Consider the following 21404-nt stretch of genomic DNA (forward strand, 5'->3'; position numbering starts at 1 on the left):
GGGGATCCATGAGTCTCACGTTAAGAACCCCGTGTGCTGTGTTGGGCACTGTGCTGCCGTGGGGGTCTACCGCTCATGGAAAGAAGCACGAATGGAAGTGTCCCTGCCCCCGGGGGCCTTACCGAGTCCAAACCTCTTGTGTTCAAAGTCTCTATCGTTGACCTTGAAACACGTAGGCTGGCTCCGATTAGCAGGAGGGGAGACAGGAAATTCCCCCGGACAGTTGCTGATGCGTCCCTCTTTTAGAGAAGAAAGTCAAATGCCGTGCAAGCGAGACCCTGGCAGGAGACCTTGCAGGCCACCTCTGCCGTCACCACCTCTCCCAGCCCCCATCCAAACAAGAAAACAAAATCACGGCAATCAGCGGGCCTACCGGTCTGGCAGCGGAGAGGCGAGTGAGGTCTGATGGTATGTCATTACTGGTTCTTGCCGGGAGCCCAAGCAGACGTTGCTACATCAGGACTCGGGAGAACTGCCGTGGTTGCCACCAGACAGCCTCTTGAGAGGCGTTGCGGTGTGGTTCGAGAAGCAGGGAGGGCAACAGCATAGGGTTGGGAGTCATTGGCATAAAATGTGGACCAGCCGACCGCTGGGGAAGAGCTGCGGCCGGGCCAAGGGCGAGCGTGGAGGACGGGAGTCAGAAGAGAGGTTTGGGGGGGCCTTTGTGGACATGGAGGCCAGCTGTGGCCCGGCAGCGACCTTGCGCGTGATTGTGGAGACGTGACCGAGGAATAAGGACGGTGGCCCGGTCTCATGCAGTTTGGTCGAAGGCAGCTGGAGGTCAGGGCCGGAGGCACAGGGCTTCTTAGCCTGGGTGAGGCCTCCCAGGACACACTCCCATCAGTAGCAGTGGCTCACTACTGTGGCATTTCTCCACAGAGGGGCAGGCCATAAACGTTAGGAGGGCCGTCTCATTTGGTTTTTGAGCCCCCAAGACAGCATGATAAGGGCCCACGGGAGAATGTTCTCTTCTGTCTCTATCTCTTGGGAAATAGAGCCCTAATTTCGAGCCAACGTTCTTCTGGCACAGATGAATGCAGACTCGACCCGAGTGCCTCGTCTTCACCATCTGGGGCTCTTACCCCCACCCCTACCCCTGCCTGGGGGTGGCTGACAAGCACCCGGCTCGGTTGGGCCCAGAGGCAGGCCAGCGGGGAAGCGGGCTGGCATACGTGTGTAAGTGAGGTCGAAGAGTCCGCCGTACCGGGCCTTTCTTTGCAGTGAAATGAAAGGGGCTGCTAGGAGGTTGTTTTTGGCCGGAAAGTCAGTCACAGAGCGTCTTCTCACTTTCCTGTTTTCCTGTGGTGCACGTCAGGGAAGAGGTGTCTGTGGTGGTTTGGGGTTTTTCAGAGGCTAAGACACTCAAGTCACCACCATGGTTTTGAGGAGAGCCTTGCTTTCCAGAAGGCAGTCAGGCCTCTCCCACTCTGTTTTTATAATTTCCAGACCCATTTCCCTTGTCACCTGACTCCTTCATGACTCAGATGGTGCGTTTGTGGTGAAAGTGAATGGGGCAGGAGGCGTGGGGATGAGAACGTCCGTGGCTTTGACTCTGAAGTATTGCTGGTAGGATCTCAAAGCTTTTCTGACCAGGGTCTCTGTGGCGGGAACTCAGACACGAACCCACGGCAGTAAAAGCAATGGTAGTATTCCTGCCCCCTTCATAAAACTTGGATTCCTTGAGGACTTACTGTGTACCGGGTACGGAGCTAAGTATTTCACCTCCATTGGCTCATTTACTCCTTACAACAGTCTATGAGGGAGGTGTTATTCTCACTCGCAAATGAGGATAATGCTACTTAAAGAAGTCCAGTAATTCGCTCACATCTACAAGGTGGTGAGGAGCAGAGCTGGGATCCGGGCACAGGTTTATCTAACACCGTATTCCAAGCTCTTTATCACTGCACTCTACAGCCTTATCATTTTCCAGAGCAGAAGGTGTTAAGCCCCATGTACCTGGAAGGAGATGAAAATCTTACAAGTCACTTGACGTTATTTTGTTTTCCTTCTTTCCTATTTGCTGTCTTTCTTTCCACTTCAACTCATCCCCACTATTTCTCTCGGAAGAATATGGGTTCTGCACCATTTGATTATTTCTGTTCGAAGACTGTGCTTTGGTCGTGGTGTCGCACATAGATAAACTCGTCGTAATCGGGTGTCTCTTTTGGACCCTACAAAGTGGCACATTTGCTTTTCCTCTTTTTGCGAGTCTGGGGTATTGCACAGGCCGAGGTTTGAAGCCCTACACAGAAGTCGTGTGAGCTTGCCCAGACCAGTAAAGCACAGTGGACCATAGGACTGCACCCCAACTCCTGATGTTACTCAGGGCCACCAAATGGGGTGCTTCCCTCTGCCCATCCAGCAGAATGCGTGTCTCCATTGCCTTTCTTTCAATTACATCTTGCTCATCTATTATTTGTGGAGCAGACCACAAATACTGCACCTGTGGAGCAGGTTCGAGGAAGTACCATTTGCAGTTTCAACTGCTACCCTGTAACTCAGCAGGTCCTTAATACCTTAGCGATCAGTGACTCTGCCGAGGCTGGGATTTGCATCGTCTGGTCTTCAGGGCTGGTGGGCACGAACCAGTCTCCCAGTTCCAAGTGAGCCAGGGTACCTTGTACGGCATCGCCGTATGACTGTGTCATTCATATCGGTCCTCACAAACCCAATCTTCTTATTAAAATACTAACAGCGTCGCTTACGAGTTCACCACCTTGCAAGGGCCCGGGACTTGGGCGCCCACCCCCAATCAGCCGTTAAAACCTAACCACTTGATTACAGATACTTGCAAACATTCCTAAGACAGCCATGCTTTCACTCCCATCTTCCTGCTCTGGCTTTTCAGCTTCTTTTTTGTTTTTGGCCCCCTGATAATTTCTCTTCCTTTCTTCTTATCCCAGCTCTGGAGTTGAGAGGATATTGTTAAATTTTATCCAACATTTTTAGATGGTTTATGGAAGGAGAACTTTTAGATGGTGTATTCCACTGTCTCTTTCCACTCTTAAATAAGTATATACCAATGCTCTGTACCTAGTAGGAGAAGAATAACGAAAAGGACAGATCTGGTCACAAAGTATGCTAAGGAAATGAAGTTAGCCACCCCCATATTTATTCATTAAAAATATGTTTTTAATGTTTATTTTTTGAGAGAGACAGAGAGCACGCGGGGGAGGGGCAGAGAGAGAGGGAGACACAGAGTCCGAAGCAGGCTCCAGCCTCCCAGTGGTCAGCACAGTGCCCGACACGGGGCTCGAACCCACAAACCATGAGATCATGGTCTGAGCTGAAGTCGGACACTTAACCGACTGAGCCACCCACGCGCCCCATATTCATTCCTTGAGAACCTCCTGTGGCACCAGACACTGAACTAGCTGCTGGTGAAGATGGTTACGCTCTGAGTGAGTCCTCGATAGTCCATTCAGAGTGTCGAGTCTTAAATAATGCAAATATGGCTAAAATATACCATAGTAACGCACAGCTAGGGAAGAGTTCTCTGGGTCCAGGGAGCCAGAGGAGATTTTCCAGAGGAGGCTGCATGTAAGAAACTCTCCCTGCAGAATCCATCTCAGGGTATCTATTCTAATTTTACATTTTCCAAGACGATTGTGGCAAACCCACAAATGTGAGATCATTGGCACCCTCCCACCCCAAGGGGTGAACGCTGGAGGAGGGGAACAGCTCCGTTTCCTCTTTCCGTCAGATGACTGCAGTGAGCAGAAAAATATCTGGCTTTAGCATGCTGGGACCCAGAAATAAATGTTTCTGGGTTGCAGGCATCTGCTGATGGGATGGGAGCAGAGTTACTGCTTCCTCCTGGGCAGATCAGCCTCTAGGGAAATATGCACTGACCAAGCCCCGAGGCCAGAAGCAGTGATCGCGCCTGGTCGCTTATTGGGGACAAATTTCGGCCTGCAGCTGGGAAAATCAGAAGGGAAGTTGTTGGGGTTCAGGGGAATTGAGATGATATATATAAACAGTCCTTTTTTGTTTCTGTATTGGATTGTTGGGTTCACTTCGTTGTTAATGCTGTACCTCAGCCATTTCTTATAGAGGTGCCAAAGGAATTAAATTACCCAGCATTCCCCATAAATTAAAAGATCGATGATTTCATCAGATAGCGGTAGCATGGTATGGTAGAGAGAACATCAGATCAAGGATCCAGAGATTTCCTCCTCATTCGCAGAATTGCCACCCACTAGCCTGACAAACAAGACATTTCTTTTTTTTTTTAAGCATCCATTTTATCATTTGTAATATAAGAGTTTTGTACTAAACAGTCTTCAAGGCTCCATCCAACCATAGAATTTCATGTATCTGTGACCCTTTCAAAGAAAAACAAAAAGCAAGTAGTGTTCTGGTCACCAAGGCTCCTTGAGGGGCCTCAAAGGCCTCACAGGTTTTGCCTGTGAAATTCGAAGAGTGGCCTTGCAGTGAAGCCCAGGGAGTATGGACACAAGAATCAGAATCAGGCCGGAGAATCGGGCCAAGCACTCACTGGAAAGCCAGAGAAAAAGAGGAAATTAGCACACGTTCTTGTACGTATTCACAAGAGGCTTTATCTACCGCCAGGACTGTGTCCAGCACGGCAACATAGTGTCCCTGGCGAGGGGCTTCTTTGGGGCCTGAGGCAGCCTCATCAATATGAAGAAACGGATGTGGGTCTGATTTGTCCTTCACATACCTAGAGGGTTTTGGTGGGAAATGGTGTAGGAGAAAGAAAACAGTGTTAAGCATTAGGCATAAATGGTATTGGCAGCTTCTCCTGGTCTGAAACACTCCTCAGGATGGTAAGTCAGGGGGTGCCTGGCTGGCTGAGTCGGTTAAGCATCCAACTCTTGGTTTCAGCTTGGGTCACCATCTCATGGTTCATGAGTTCGAGCCCCACATCGGGCTCTGTGCTGACAACACGGAGCCCTCTCTCTCTCTGCCCCTCCCCTGCTTGTGCTCTCTCTCTCTCAAAATAAATAAGTACGTATTTTTTTTAAAAGATGGCAAATCAGGATTTTGTCTCATGCCTTACCTCTAGGGATATAGTCACTTGTGGCTGAGGTCCCAGCCTGTAGGTTAGCAGAGCAGAACATCTAAAGTTCAATGCTAACCTTTCTAAAACATCACTATGGTCATGAGTTCTGCTGCAAGCTATAGAAGAAAAATGCTCTTAATGTCATTCAAGTAATAGAGGTATTATCAGCCAATCAGTTGATGTTCATGGAACCATTCCTGAGGGCGGGCCCTGTGATAGGCAGTCTGAGACCACCTGTCTCTCTATTTTCACCCTCTTTTTTCCCTTACACAGTTCCCTCAGGCATCCCCTCCGAATCATCCAGTCCTAACCTCTCCTCCACAGGGGCTGGCTCCTGAAAGTTCTTACAGATCCCCACCACCAAAATCTGGATTCGGTACTTTTCTCTCCTGTCCACACCCCTATGCCACACTCATCATCATAAGCTATGCTTGTTTGCAGTGGGTTCTCTCCAGGGTCGCAACCATGTTTTATTTATCTTTGTATCCCCTTAACAATGCCTGGCACATAGAGGTAAGGAATAAAGGATGTTGAATGAATGGATGAATGACTAGATAGGGCCACCATCCCCATGCCTAGTTTTCCAGAACAACCTTAATCAGAAAATAATACAACATAAAGAATGTAGATGACATAATATAAAGAAGAAGTTATCTTTACTTTTGAGAAGTTTCCAAAGTTGTACAGTTTCCATAGTCACATGGTCATAGAGACTGATAGCCCTTCCTTCTTATATTTCGTCATTCACACACAGCCATTTATATGGCTGCCTCATCTGACCAGAGCAACAGCTAGCTGACCATAGATAACATCAAGCTCCTGGATCATAAAAAGAACAACCACGCCTCTGTCTCAGATCTAGGTACTTACTTCAGGTATAATTCTAAGAAGCTTGACTTATGAAGTGTGTGTGTCTGTGTGTGTGTGTCTGTGTGTGTGTGTGTGTGTGTGTGTGTGTGTGTGTGTGTGTTGGAGGGGGCTCTCATCTAGTGAAGGGACAAGTGTCCCCATACAGAAAGCCTTCCCATAAATGGAAATGAAAAATGTTCATGCGGATGAATTTGTGTTCTATCCAAGTTATTAAAAGGCATGATAGGAGGAATTTTATAGTTTTTTTTCTTTTGCCAAAATGGTTAAAATGAAAATGAAAAAGTGTCTCCTGAAGAAATAGTCTTCAGGTATTTGAAAAATCCACTTAATGTGAAGCACTTTGTTTTCTGATGTTACAGGATAAATGAGGTGTAGGTATGGGTAGTGACGATTCACCTATGGACATGTTGTGCAGAGAAACAAAGCCTTGTGCCCTTCCTTGGGGAAAGTTTCCTGTGGCAAGTCTGACACCTTTCCATTATTGAGATTTTGATCTAATCTATATGCAGTCTTCAGATGCTTGAAAAACTTTGAATCAATTAGTCATTTTTCCCTTCCTAATTTTTCCATTGTAACTTTGAACTCAAGCTGTCAAGCTTCCCAGGCACATGTTGCCATTGGAGACTCTGTTTGTTTAGGGTGGAGCAGTTGTTTTTGGCAGGTTGGGGGAGGAACAATTAATTCTAATAGGTATATAGTGAATTAAATACTTGGGTCTTTCCAACCTTTCCTCCGATTTTCTGCTCCTTTTAATAAATTCCCTTTTCTTCCCTGATGACCCTTTGAGAGCAGCAAAGAAGCAGTTTCTAGAAATCATGTTCAGGCTATAGCAGTGGACATCCATCAGGAGGTAGAGAAGGTCACCTAGACCATTTCTACTCTTTTCACCCTGTCTTCCCTAGTGTTCCTAAGATAAGAAGCCATCCTTGGGAAAGACTTTGGGAAGGAAGATCTCCCTGGATCCTTTATTAATTCATTCTTATGTTTAAGTTGTTCTTACGAAAAGGAAGCTCTCCCTTTAATCCTCCATACTGAAGACCATACTTTATACGTAAAAAAAAAAAGTATTTTGGGTGCTCTTTGGATTTTTATAGACAATAAGATGAAAAATAAAGGAGGAACAGATTAAGTTTTGCCAATGAGTCAGTCAGGGTTGGAAAAAAAAGTAACAGATGCGGTGTTAGATGAGGAAAATACACTCCCAACACTTGAAAAAGAAAAAGAAAACTCTGGGGGAATCTCAGTAGATGTATCTGATCCTCCTGGGAGGACCCAAGAGCATTTAGAGACGTTAAGGATGCAGCTGGCTGTACGTTGACTCCTTTTATAGGGCTGCAGTTGTAGACCCAAGTCCTGATTGTATAGTTATCCCAAGTTCTGCAGAGCCAGAGTGACTGGTTCTAGTGTTAAAGACAAACGCTCACCTCAAAACCTTTGTCTCTATCCCAGTGAGGCCCGTGTTGAAAACAGAATTCATTTTGACTTCCTGCTCTCAACCGACATTGCTGGACAGCTGTGCAACAGCTGTTGAGTTCCACGCCACAAGTAGCAACTTTTCAGTGATTGGCAAACTGGTATACATCTGGAATGATGTTCAAATGACCTCAGGACCCCATAGAATAAATCAAAACATTGAAGTAATAATTTGGATGAGCTCCTTCTGATGTAATTCAATTGCTGAAAATCATTTAATGGCCTTTTTTTTTTTCCCAGTTTAGTGATCTGTCTCATCAAAGCCCAGTGAAATAGGGAACAGTCCGTCTATTTGACATTTAAGGAGGGTTGGGGGAGAGAAAGTGATTTAAACATGTAAACTGGAAGGCGACCTAAGAACTCAAAAGTCTACTGACTGTCTTGTGGTACAAAGAGTTTGACCACAAGATGTTTCCTGAGGCTTTGCAATTGGGCATCCACTCAGGATGGGAAGCAGCCAATGCGATTGAGTAGGTGGGCTGGCTGGCATGCCCTCCAGGATGCTGTGGGACACTGTTTTTCTCCAGGAGGAGTTCTAGGGAAACGGCGCATTGGGCTTCTGAGCTTTTATTTTAACCGCTTATTGCTGTTCTTATCATACATTCCCTTTTGGGGAGAAACACTCCATTAACTCTGGTTTGGCCTGGGCCCGTTTCCCATTTTGGTTTCTGTTCACTTGTAGCAGTAACAGGAATGAATGGAAACACTTCAGCTCTCTCTGCTCTGTGTCTAGCTGCTGTGCTTTAGGTAGCTGTACATGTGAGACGATTCATGTTCTAGCGCTAGTGTCCCAAGCCCCAGGACCCCTGCCTTCTGGACAGACATCATTTGGGTATTCACAGCACCTCAGGACCACCAGGCTCTTTAAACACAAGTGGCAGCAAAGGGGTGGTAGTTATGGTTCTTAATCTGGGAGAAGGAACAGAAAGTCAAGATGCGTGACTTCTAATCCAAAGCCGGCTTGACCCTAACTATCCAAATCAGGGCAATTTTTGTCATCTCTGTGCATCTCCGTTTCCTCACTGATCAAATGGGAATTCTAAAGCCAACCTGGCCAGCTGCACAGGCTTTTCCACAGAGTTAAAATGTGGGAGAATGTTCCGTAACCTACTTGACACAAAGACCTGTGACTACATGAGGGTGAAAAAGCTGACCAAGGAGTTTAGATGAACCATTCTGGATCCTAGAGCTGGTGAGAAGCAGAGTTGTTGAGAGTAAAATTTAACAGACCCTTGGGTCTAATGGTCCTGGGACTTTTCGGCTTCTTGAGAACGTTGGGTCAGTTTGTATCCTCTCCTTTGGGTGCTCTCCCATAATATCCCTGGAGTTCCACGGATTATGGTGGGGTGAGGATGGGTGGGAGAGCTGGGCAAAGGCCAGCAAAGCTGTTCTTAGACGCTGACCTCTCATGTCTTCACCAGCCTTTCCAAGCCGATGGGTGGTGCGATACCATCAACAACCGGGCCTACTGCCACTATGATGGGGGAGACTGCTGCTCTTCTACTCTGTCCTCCAAGAAGGTACGTGAACCCGCCTGCGGGTAACAGGCTGGGCAGGGGCTCCAGGAATCAGCGCGGGGGCTTTGGCTGGTTCTCCTTCCTTCTGTACCATAATTGGTGCTTGTTCAACACTCAAGAAGGAACGATCGTGAGAAAACATTGAAGCTTCTATGGTGGCAGGATGAAGGGCAGTGATTTTAGGTGAGGTTGTTAGAAAACGCTAATTCTTTAAGGAGCACCTTCAAAAAACCTATGGCTTTGCTACTCAAAGACTCACATCTGCTTATAATTGTCTGGGATACACTTCTGTTGGCAGGGAATCATGGCCTCTACCCCCCTGGAGAGGCAAGACCACCAATGAAGTGATATCCAGTTGCTAGTAGTTAAATTAATTAATTTAATTAAGTTGGTTTGTAATTAATAAATTGTAATTGCATTGATAATCCTGTATGGTGTAGTATAACCATATCTCAAATGTATGTTGAGTGGCCACCACGGGCTGCTTGCAGGACTCCCTAGACCGATCCTGAGCAGGAGTCTTTTTCTCAGTTTCTCTTTTATCCCTGTTTCTCTTCGGTGAACCTGGACTAGTATACGATACGTCCATCTATTTTTTACCTCACTTGATTTTCCATGCCCAAAGGTTAGAATCCTTGCCACTTTTTACATCAGGTCTCCCAAGATGCCCCGTTTTCTCGGAAGCTAGTTAACATACACTCAAAAAGTGTGTTGGTGGCAATGCAAGCTGGTAGAGAGGAACTTTTGCTGGATTATTTTGGCATGGAGCGGAGACAATTACATAGCAGGGAGGCAGTCCAGCCACAATGGGTAGAGAGATGCGTTGTCTCACCGAGCCAAAGTATATCCTGGGTTCAAGATGGGCAGACTCTCATGCTCATGAAGACAGCAAAGATTGGGGCGCCTGGGTGGTTCAGTCGGCTGAGCGTCTGGCTTCGGCTCAGGTCATGATCTCACGGTTCGTGGGTTCGAGCCCTGCATCGTGCTCTGTGCTGACAGCTCGGAGCCTGGAGCCTGCTTCGGATTCTGTGTCTCCCTCTCTCTCTGGTCCTCCCCTGCTCATGCTCTCTCTCTCTCTCTCTCTCCTTCAAAAATAAATAAAAACATTAAAAAATTTTTTTAAAAAGACAGCAAAGATGATCTTATGGCTCCAAGAATACTAAGAAGTAGAAGTCATAGAACTAGGCTGTAGAGCCTTAGTTTTCTGGATGGTAGTGTGACCTTAAGTTATCCAACCTCTCTTGGCCTTCCGTGTAAAAAGAAAATGCCAACATTCATCTTACCTACTCACGGGGATTTTGTGAAGAGAGCAATAGCAACAAAAACATTAACAGAAGGTTTTGACATTAGTTTTAATATTAGAAGCAGTAGTAACAGGTGGTGTAGGTGCCGGGAAATGTGTGTTTTATATCCATCATTTTATTTAAGTCACACTAACACCCCTGGAGTGGTTACTGTTGTCCTTCCACACACATAAAAGTGAAGCGAGGAAGATTTGCCTTGCCCAAAGAGACATGATGTGTAAGTGACAGAACTGAGTGTTAATTTCACTTCTGTGATATTAACAGTAATCCCACACTTCCCCTGGGACCACGTGAGAAAAGCAAAAGCCGGTTGAAAAGTACGGAGCTTGGCACGAACGTGGGTTATTTCAACTTCTCTTTGATTTCCACTAGGTCATTCCATTTGCTGCTGACTGTGACCTGGATGAATGCACCTGCCGGGACCCCAAGGCTGAAGAAAATCAGTAACTGTGGGATCAAGCCCCTCCTTCTACTGCCCTGGAGGCAGTAGGAAAGAGAGGCCTCCACAAAAGGGCACAAAAGGTGAACAGAGAAGAAAGGTCACGAAATGAAGGAAGGAGGAAGAGCATGAGGATCTCGTAGAATGCAGGAGGATGTTTCTAGGTGCCGACTATTGCATCAAGAAGCCCAAGTAGGGAAGAATCATGGGCAAAAGTTTCTTCAAAGGGGCAGTTGATTAAAAGTGGAAGGAGAAATATGGTAGATATACACGGACCCTCATCCCCCATTTATATTCTATTCAACCCCATCCCCGCCTCTTGCCCTGCTCCCCACTCTGCACCCTGCCAACTATTCAGCCCCACCCAACTTGCAAACCAATACCAAAATACTAGAAGAGAAGTTGCCAGGGACACTCTGTAACACCCGTTTTGAATGGATTGCCATCTTTCAGGGCTCTTCTTCTCTAAACTGGCTCCCTTTCTTTTGTGTAGTCTCCCTTAGTAATGATGAGGTTAGTTATTAATTCTTTATAAGTATTTAAACATAATTATATAAATATATTATATATATTATATTTTTTGCTGTCTACTAAGCTAAAAAGTATACATTGTTCCACACATGCTGCTGTGAAGTTCACATCCAAAATGAATACTGAGGATTTGAGGACAGAAAGACAAGTTCCTCTGCCATCGTTCTATTGATGAGAATTGGCAGGGTGAAAGGGAAGTGGAGAAGGAGAGAGAGAGAAATTAGGTGGCGTTCTTGATACATGTCAGCTAATTTACCTTTTCAGGAGCAGGAAGCTGGACCCCATTTGAGGAGGTGGAGGACGGGGACGATAACATTAAGAGATGGCAAGTTGGGTGGGAGTGCCCATTAGCACTAGGCCCAGGAGAACCAGAGTGTGGTTCTTGTGTATCTATCCAAAAAGACTGCATTCACTACTTTTCACTTCTCAGAACTCTTGTTTGGAGTTGACGAGACCCAGGATTCTCTACACTTTCAAGTGTGGCTCTTACTAGTCAGTCAACAAATTTGTACGAGGGCTGGGATTGCCAGGATTACAGGAACTCACACATTCCTCGTGCTCGGCCTGTGGTCTCACTCCTTCTAAGTCCCCAAGCCTGGCCATCATTCACAGACACATGACCAATTGTTGATGTTCTGGAGGAAAAAAAAATGTCACGGACATGACATGGGGGAAAGTGGGAGGAGGTGGAAGAACGGGCAGAAATGGAGGAGCCTAGGGAGGCCGTAGTGGTGGGAGAGGCCATGGGAAAATCACGGCCTCGGGCAGGAGGGTGAAACAAGTCAGAGATTCAGCCTTGTTCCAAGTCTCCAAAACAGATCAGAGGGGAATCCGTCAAGCAACGCGGAATCTGAGGTAGATTCTATTCAAGTGCAACATACCAGATCTGCGACCTAGAGCTTTTCATTTGAGCAAGCTTTGGAAACACGTGGAGCAAGGGTGACACTCTGTGGGAAAAGAGAAGAATTTCAACTATTTAGGGTCCATTTTGTTGCCATTATCCTCTCTTGTTCAATAGATGGACTGTAGGTAAAATGACCACCGTGTTAACCTGCCTGCATTCACGTCCCAGGCTTACTCTTCTTGCTCATGGTGTATTGCAGTTGTTTTTGGTAACAATTTCTGGATTAGGCCTTTGGGGAAAGAGCGTTAACTTCTTGCTCAACACTTCAGTTTGTCATCTCAAGAAGGGCTGGGAGTCTTGCTTCCCTCAAAGCTACTTCTCCAATGGAAGCAAATAACAGGCCAAATTAGCGTGCAACCTTGGTCTCTGAATCATCTGCTCTTTGGCTCTGACCACAAGTCCTCCACTTTTCCCACCAACACTGGAGCAACGGCTTTGCAAATAGGAAGAGGAAATGTTACTTACCGCTATCTTGAGCCAGACTTCACGTGGGAAGGAAAATATTCTGGAATGGGAAAAAAAAAATTTATCTCCAGGGGTATAAAATGAGGGTGGCATCATCCCTGGGGAAAGGAAAGAGCAGATTGCCCATCTGAAAAGCCCTTGTCCTCTATGTTTTTAGCCCCAATGGAACCCTAGGCACCTACCGTTCATTGGATTCATATTTAGTACCCCAAGAAGAGAATAAATATTTCTGGGATTGTAGTAGGCTTCGATATGGAAAGGACGATGAAAAAGTTTAGATCCTCCATTTTTTACAAAGTCGTACAATTGTTTTCTTGGGGAGAATATCCAAATTCTTGGAAGTGCATCAAGCTTTGTGTCAGCGCATGCCGCTTTGAGATTGAGGCAACAGAATAGGTATGTTGGGCATTGCCCAGCTCAGGAAGGCTACAGCCCCCCACGAGGATGTGAGCCTGCGGTTCACGCCAGTGTGGGTCTGTGCTCAGTCTCTCCACAGGGGGAACAGTGAGAACACTTCTCTGTCATGCTTCATTTACGAATCTTTTATTCTCCACTGGCGACATCTGCAATGCACCACCGCCCTGGGAAGGTGAGAGGGCAGTTCCTGTGGTGTCTGGAAAGCCCTTCTGGCTAAAGGCCGCCCGGCGCTACTCAGCGATGGCCATTCAGAGATGGCAGGCTCTTCCAGCCCTTGTCCCTGGACCCTAATGTGTTGAGCCCTCATGTCACTAATAAAGTGGAAGGACTGAGCCACCGTGGTCATAGAACTCCGGGAGATATCAACTCACACTCCATGTGGTGGTCTGCACTTGGCTGCTCTCACCCAACCACGGGGTAACGGAGGACCTCTCCCAAAGGCCCTCCTATGTTCCAAAGTCACTTCTCTGCTTCTTTTTTTCCTAGTAACTAGGGGCTCTGGTGTCAAGGTTGCCCAGGACTAGGCTGACTCTGGTGGTTCGTGTGACAGTCTCCAACCAGAGAGATGAGAGGACAGAGTGAAGACAGATGGGCAGCTGGCAAAACTGTACATGAAAGGGAAGAGTTATCTTGATTGTCTCCTTTGCTTCCCTCCATCACAAGGCATTGCACTTGGCATTTGCTCTATACTCTGTGAGATCACTATTGAGTGCGTTAGTTAGCACCCCAAGGGGATGGCTTGTTTGGGAACACAACGAAAGGAGCTGATCTACTGTATTGTAATGTAAAACAGCTACAGCCAGTTATTTTGTAAGATTATAAGATGTTCATTAAAAAATCAGCACAGAAAATGTGAAGTGTCTTTGGTGTCTTATTCTTTGTTCAAATCAACCACCACTTCCAAATCGCTTCCCATTCGCTTGGGCCAGTCCAGACGTCGTCATCAGTTAATTGATTGATGGATTCCTTTTGGTCACTTAAGAGTGATTTATTAAGTAAGCGGCACATGTAGACAAAATAAACATGAAATTTTATGAGAGGAGAGGACGCGTCCCAAAGCAGAGCGCACAGTAGTGATGTCAAGTGTGGGTTGTAGAAACAAAGGCCGACATTTATGGGTCAGAGGAAGTAGGCACCACTCCTGGATGCCAAAGACACATAGTGCTTGAAGGATGGTCTGAGGAGGAGGCATACAAGCTTGGTAGACAGAAATGGGAAAGAGGAAGAGGATAGTACAAGCAAAGTGAAGAACAGGGCTGAAGAGAGGAGTTAGGTTTGGGGAGAGGCTGGGTGATATTGGACATCACTGAGGCAGCCAGGTTAGCTAGAAGGAAGAACTTGGCCAACATGTGCCATGCGTTTGGCAAACTTAATCGCAAGTCTGCACCCTCCACATTCTCATTACATCGATAAGGATAGCAAGTGTCAGCCCGGTGAGGGAAGTTCCTTAAGTTCGTATGACTGGTCTCTGTTTTACGCCTGGTTCTGTGAGACATGGAGACGTGAGAAAGAAAAGAAAAATGGTGTTGAAGAGGACATGAAACGGAAGGGGGAGAAGTGGAGAGAAATGTCAAAAGTGAGGGCTTTGCGTTAAGCCTTGAACATTAAGCATGGACCCTTGAACATTACCGTCACTGACAGAGGGGGAAGCCAGGAGGAATGGTCTTTGGAAGAAAGCACATATATTTGCGATTTGATAAAATCAGTTGGAGGGCCAGGTAGATAATTACTTGGAAATTTCCTGTGAAGTCGTGTTTAGCACCCAGGAAGAGGCCTCTGCAGCTGGGGGCAGCCTGCCAGGGTCTCTGGTCATGCCAGGCATCATTCCGGTGGCCTGAAGGGCTGGGTGGTTGTCTTCACACTCCTGTTAGCCATTTGGTAAGACCCATGGAATAGATAGGTGGGAATGTGTGCTTGGAACTTGGGGGAGAGGTTTGTGACTAGAAATAAACACTTGAGAGCAAAAAGAAAAAGTTACCTGACATTTTCTTTACCTCACAAATCGCTTTCTTCTGCTTTATTGCTACCCGTGGGTAAGTCAGAGCAAAATCAGCTTTGTTTCCATTTTACAGATGAAGAAACTGAGTGTCAAATTATTGAAAACTTCAAGTTCATATAACTAAGTTCAGCTTGGGATGGGAATCCAAGTTTTCTGTCTCCGAATGCCATATGCATTCTACTCCAGGATGTGGCCCACTAGGCCCAGAGCAAACCCATACCTGTTTTAGGTGGGAAAGTTAAGGGTCTTTTTACCTGTTTATGTTTCCAGGTGCTCATTGGTTTCCTTGTGGCTTTGTTAGTAGCTGATGGTAGGAAAACTGAGAGTTTTCTAGAGTGCTCTTCCAGGGCCCTCTCCTCATGCCAGGCCCTGAGTATAAGCAGATGCCCCTGCACATGCCAGTTAGGCCACAGCTGGCCTGAGACTTCTGGCAAGGCTGCCTTCTCCCTAATAGCTTCCCCAGGGATAGTCCTGGAGAGAGACTTTGGAGCTCTGGTTTCCAGTGACTGACAAACTTAAATGACATGATGAGTCACCCGTTAGCTGGGAGACTCACTACTCTTAGATTCAGGCCAACCAGATGATGAGGGGCTTAGCATGGGGAGGATGGGAACGAGAAGGTTTTCCACTTACAAATAGCCCCATGGCATCTCCAGAGCTGGCTTTGGGTCTCTTTTGAAGTCACCCCAGAAAGACCACTGATTCTGGATCCATAACATTTCAGGTGGCCCGATGATTAGCTCAGACACAAAAGAGTGTGGTGGTGAACATCCGGTATCTCATAATAGTCCACACCCATAAAATCTACCTACGTCTTGTGTATTGGGGTCTGGAATGAGGTAAGACTAGTTTAGAGAATAGATGGCTATTTTCAAGTCTGCCATGGTCTGAGTCTACATGGGTCTGGTCAGGATCCAGTCTGGTGGTCAACTCATTGGGAAGTATATGTGATTGGCTACATTCAGCAACCTGCTAATGATCCCTTGGGTACATTCTTTTTTTTTCAATTTTTATGTTAGAAAGAGAGCATGAGTCTGGGAGAGGGGCAGAGGGGGAGAGAATGAGAGAATCTTAAGCAGGTTCCACGCTCAGCACAGAGCCCAATGTGGAGCTCGATCCCACAACCCTGGGAGCATGACCTGAGCTGAAATTATGAGTTGGACACTCAACCAACTGAGCCACCAAGGCGCCCCTGGCAGGGTATATTCTTAAAAGAATCTACAAGTCTGGTTAAAATCCCAAGTCAGTATAATAAAAACATTTCTAAACCCTGAAAGTTAGTCCAGAGTAACTGCAATTTACTAATATTCTTTGAATCAAATTTCCTTCTGAAGCTAATTTAATATAGACAGCTTCCTTTTCTTTGTCTTTGTCCACATGAAAGTCATTTATTCAAATGTAAAAAAAGTTATAATAAATAAAGGGAGAGTGTTGACTTTTTAAGGACCACCAATCATGTATCAATTTGCCTTTCCTCCCCATAACTGCTATCAGAAGGCAGTTGCCTTTTCAAAAATGTTTACACACGTACAAGTCATATATTTAAATCTCACAAAAGGCTATAAAAGTTACAGAATTTCCCCGTACCACAACTCCATATGCACAGGTCAGAGGGCTTTCTGAATAGTAAGTCACATTGTGTTAGGACACAAATGACTTCGAGGAATGATTTTGTTGGTGGTGAATCAATCACCTTAAGAATGACCTGTGAGAGGGGCGCCTGGGTGGCTCAGTTGGTTAAGCATCCAACTTCAGCTCAGGTCGTGAACTCATGGTTCATGGGTTCGAGGCCCGAGTCGGGCTTTGTGTTGACAGCTCAGAGCCTGGAGCCTGCTTCGGATTCTGTGTCTCCCTCTCTTTCTGCCTCTCCCCCGCTCATGCTCTGTCTCTGTCTCAAAAATAAATAAACATTAAAAAATTAAAAAAAAAAAGAATGACCTGTAAGAGAGATCCCAGAGCTTCTTAAAGTGTCCAAGTAGCCTCCACTCTGGGAAACATTGCGTATTAACTCAACGCTGCTAATGCCTTTTCCACTTTGGTGGATGATCTGGAGGGAGGCTAGGGGCAGGGATGACTGAGTCTGGACCTTGAAGGTTAGTACCTATGCTGCATTAATGACTCATAATCTGTGGGCAGCAGCACGGTGATCTGCAAGGGGCTCAAGCTTTTGTGCCCAACAAATCTGAATTTGAATTCAGACTATACAGCTAACTAGATCTGTCATCTAGTTACTTAACCTCTCTGAGCCTCAGTTCCCTACATATCTACCTTTGCAGCCCTATGCCTAGCACATTGCCTGAGCAGTGCAGACAGGAAGGAGGGAAGGAGGGAATGCCAGAAGCAATGTGTGTAGACTAAGCTGTCAAGTTTGTCAGTGGAGAAGATGAGGGAAGTGCCTCTAAAAAACAATTTTTTAATGTTTATTTTTGATATAGGCAGAGCATGCGTGCGGGAGGGTGCAGAGAAGGAGACGCAGAATCCAACGGAAGCTCCAGGCTCTGAGCTGTTTGCCCAGAGCCCGACGCGGGGCTCAAACCCACGAACCATGAGATCGTGACCTGAGCCGAAGTCAGACACTCAACCTACTGAGCCACCTAAACACCCCGAGGGAAGTGCCTTTGAATGGCTTTTAAAGACGCTTCAAATCCTCACTGTGATACTTGGACATCAGAGGGTCTCCGAGATGTGTGCCATGATTATTATATTCTCAGGACAGGGCAGCTAAGAGAATCCTGTGTGGTTTGGCTGCCAGATGTCCTAGCCTACTGATTCAGAGAGAAGCAACGTGGATTGTAGGGAGATGGTGGTAAAAGTGGCACTGAACAAAGTGAAGTGGGCTAAGGGGAAATCTTCGGAGTTGGCAAAACTACTGGGAAGCTCCAGATATTTGGACTATGTCTGGAAAGTTGCACTAGCTATGTGGAATGCTGGTTATTGTCTTAAAAAAAAATTAAATTGTGGAATGCATCAAGTTTGTAGAAGAGTACAAGTTTCAACAAGGATGGAAATGTTCTCTTCTGCATTGTCCAGTGTAATTAATAGCCATTAGTCCTGTGTTGCCATTGAGCGCCTGAAGGGTGACCAGGACGACTGAAGAATTAAATTTTAGATTTTACTCCGTTCCAATACTTTAAATGTAAATAGTCGCATGTGGCTAAGTGAACACCATATTGGACAGCACAGTTCTAGATTGTCACACAGATGAATCACTCACATTTGCTTTTAAAATATGCTTTGGACATCATTTTTTTTTTTTTAATCATGACACTTATGTCCCATGGTTAAAGTAAGGGTACATCACGCCTAGCGAAGCATTTGATTATATTATTCTACTTTAGGAGAATTTCAATTTAATAAATCGTATATAAATTTATACATCCAGAAATCTCAAACCAGCAATAAGAGAAAGCAAATAAAAGGTCTCTTACTGGCATATAGTTTCCATAAAGCCTATGCGGTTTTTTTTAACAGATCAGGTAACAGAGTCACCACTGGGACCCACACTTCGGGAATTCAGACAGTAACTGAGGAGTGGAATACTTAACAAAAATGGGACATGAGAAGTTTTCAGAGAGGTTCACAGAGGTCCAAAGCAGCCCGGCTAACAAATGGCAGGGTTGGGATTTGCACCCTGAGAGTCTGACCCTAAGCTCTGTGCATTAACCCACTAAGCTCCGATGGAACACCCCCGTCTGGGGAAACCACACACATAAAACCCATAAACATAAGTACCACAGTACTTAGTTTTGTAGGTTCTCGGGCATGAAGGGGTCTCCAAAAGACTGCTAATGCGCTCTAGCATTTTCCTCCATGAGTTATCCTGCTTTGTCATGAATCAATCTAATGATGAAAGAACTCACCATCGCCTAGGGCCATATATTTTACATCCGGACTGCTGTGACCTTCGTGAAACAAAAAAATAAATAAAGAGCTGATGATCCTGTTTTATTCAGTAAATATTTACTGAGCACCTGTTCTGTGCCAGGCACTAGGGATACAGTGGTGAACGAAACAATGTCTCTGTCCTCATGGAGCTTGGAAAGAAGTGGGAGACGGACGAGGCAGCTGGAAACGTACATGCCCCTGGTGAGGAGTTCCACAAAGGAAACTCAGGTGCCGTAAGGCGGCAAGTAGTGGCTGGCAGTGGGGAGGTGCCGGTTCATGTGGGGAAGGTGAGAGCGTGCTTCCTGGAGACACGTGGAGGTGAGAGAGGGAGCCCCGGTGAATACCTGGAGAAGACCAGTCTGCACAGGGAACGGCAGATGTGAGCTGGGACAGAGCTCAGCATGTCTGCAGAAGAGCGCTGAGGTCAATGTGGCCGGGGCAGAATGAGGGAGGGGATGGGGGGATCGGGAGGGGTCCTGGAGGGTCTCCTTGGCCACGACGATGGCCCTGGCTAGTCCTCAGAGGGAAAGTGTTTCCCACAGCGGCTCGTCTGTGCTTGCACCTAAGCCATCCCCTTTCCTGTGGAACTCTCACCTGTCCTCCTCCTTCCCACTGGCCTTGCTCTCCCCCTGGCATCATCGCCTCCTCAACAGACCACGGTGATGTTCCCAGGTAAGTTCCCCTCTCCTGCCTCTTACCCCCAACCCACTGGCACGTGGGGTCCACGTCATTCCTCAGCTCCCATCAGGTCACCGATGCCTCAGTGAAGTTACGTCATAGACTCTGCATGTCCTTCCTGGTCAAACTGGTGTCAAGAGGGCCGGCCCGCTGCACTGACTTCTCACTGTTTCTGATCCAGGGCTCCCTCCCTCCCATTGAAGAGTAATGTCTCTGTGGCCTGTGCTCGTCCTGTTCCCTACCCTGGATTGCCTTCCCTCTGCCTCCTCGTGCCTCAAACTTCATTTCCTCAGTCCTTTCTGCCATTGTCCAACTTCACGAAGCTTTTCTTCATTCCCCTCTTTGATGAGATGTATCGAATCCATGAACCCTTCCTGTCCTCTCTTAGAAGAGTCAATCTAGTTGACTGGTGTCCTGTTACCCGTATTCTTGTCCTTTCCCCCCAGATCAAACTCTTTGAAGGCAAGTGAACTCAGCGGCACTAGGTCATTTGATGACTTCCGTAAGAAGTAGAAAACAGCACGCTTTCATCTGAGTGAAAGCCAACCAGCATCAGAGACCATGGCTTGAAAAAGGTAGGCCAGGCCTGATTTCTGGCCCTGGGATCAAGCAACCATGAGCAAGACACAATGTCACATCTCTCCACGGTGGTCCTGGAAGCACTATCTTACTCAGGTTGGAATCTCTGGCACTGCCTTGCACAGTGCCCCGCCTGAATAAAGCCTTGGAATTTGCTAGACTAAGTTCAACCCTGATTTTTATGGATGTGAGGCTCAAAAGAAAAGAGGATGCTGTGTTTGGGGTTGGCGGTGGGTGGGCCCGTGGACCCTTGAAATTTATGCTTTGATTGGTTCTTTAACAATAGCCCAAAAAGTGATGGTGAGAGCAGGGCAACACAGAAGATTGTGGATTGTGAGAGCATAGTACCAAAACGACTCATTTTCAAGTTGACTGTTGAACTCAGGGTTCGCCAGTCAGTTTTCTGTTGAGGCCTGCTTGAGCCCAGCTAACAGATATGCACATTTCAGTCTTAGATGTGTAGTCCACAAGGATTGGGAAGAAGCAGTAACTGCTAATCAAGCAAGAGAGAGAATCTAAGAGGCTACCAGGCAGATGAAGTTTAATGATCTTGAGCAAGTTACTTAATGGATGGAGACTCAATTTTCCCATCTTTAAAATGGAATGATAATTTTCAACTTAAAGAATTTTCATGCAGATTTACTATAATGAACATAAAGTACATGCCATGGAATTAGCATTTTATATCATATATGTTTGTTGTAAGTATTGTTACTCAAGGTAAACAGAAGTGTCCCTGATACAGAAGAGACCAGAAGAAGCAGAATATTGAGGATGATGATTGGTGATTGGCTGGCTTTTGAGTTTCCACACACTTTCTGGCCCAGGATGTGAGTTATTCTAAAGGGCTGCTTGATATTGTGCACTCTCTCTCTCTCTCTCTCTCTCTCTCACACACACACACACACACGTGTGTGCATGCGTGCAATTAAGTGTTCTATGAACCTTTGGCTAGGTTTTAAATTTAATTTCATTTAAAGCTATGCTGTGAGCCAGTTTGAGGCCTCAGATTAAATAGTTAGAATGTGACCCCAATTCCAAGTATTAAAGGAAGGAAAATTTTTTTTTTAAAAAACGATGTCAGCAAGACAATGTAATTTATCCATGATTTCAGAGGGTAATGCTAATGCCAGAGCATGTCCCAGAGCTCTGCTTGGGAAGCATGCTCATTAAATGAGCAATCTGTCTCCACCCATAATAATTTTAGAGTTAAACAATTTACCTTCATGCAATAAAGAGGGCCCCAGGCAATGCTCATGGCTTGGGGAGAGTAGCAAGTTTCCCTCTAGATATAAATGAAGCTCCCAGAGGTACGAA

General features: G+C 46.1%; 1 protein-coding gene across 9 annotated transcripts in view; it reads left to right on the forward strand.

Moving 5' to 3' along the window:
- The window catches only part of PAPPA2 (pappalysin 2), a 527743-nt gene extending 513946 nt beyond the window's left edge, over window positions 1-13797 (forward strand). For all 9 annotated transcript variants that reach the window (XM_045048405.1, XM_045048402.1, XM_045048410.1 and 6 more), the window contains 2 exons: window positions 8791-8889; window positions 10563-13797. In XM_045048405.1, the coding sequence (XP_044904340.1) occupies window positions 8791-8889; window positions 10563-10637 (174 nt within the window). In that variant the 3' untranslated portion in view covers window positions 10638-13797. The remainder of the gene's footprint in view (window positions 1-8790; window positions 8890-10562) is intronic.
- Window positions 13798-21404: the final 7607 nt, after the last annotated feature.

This window comes from Felis catus, chromosome F1 (assembly GCF_018350175.1).
Source record: "Felis catus isolate Fca126 chromosome F1, F.catus_Fca126_mat1.0, whole genome shotgun sequence".
Classification (NCBI taxonomy): Eukaryota; Metazoa; Chordata; class Mammalia; order Carnivora; family Felidae; genus Felis; species Felis catus.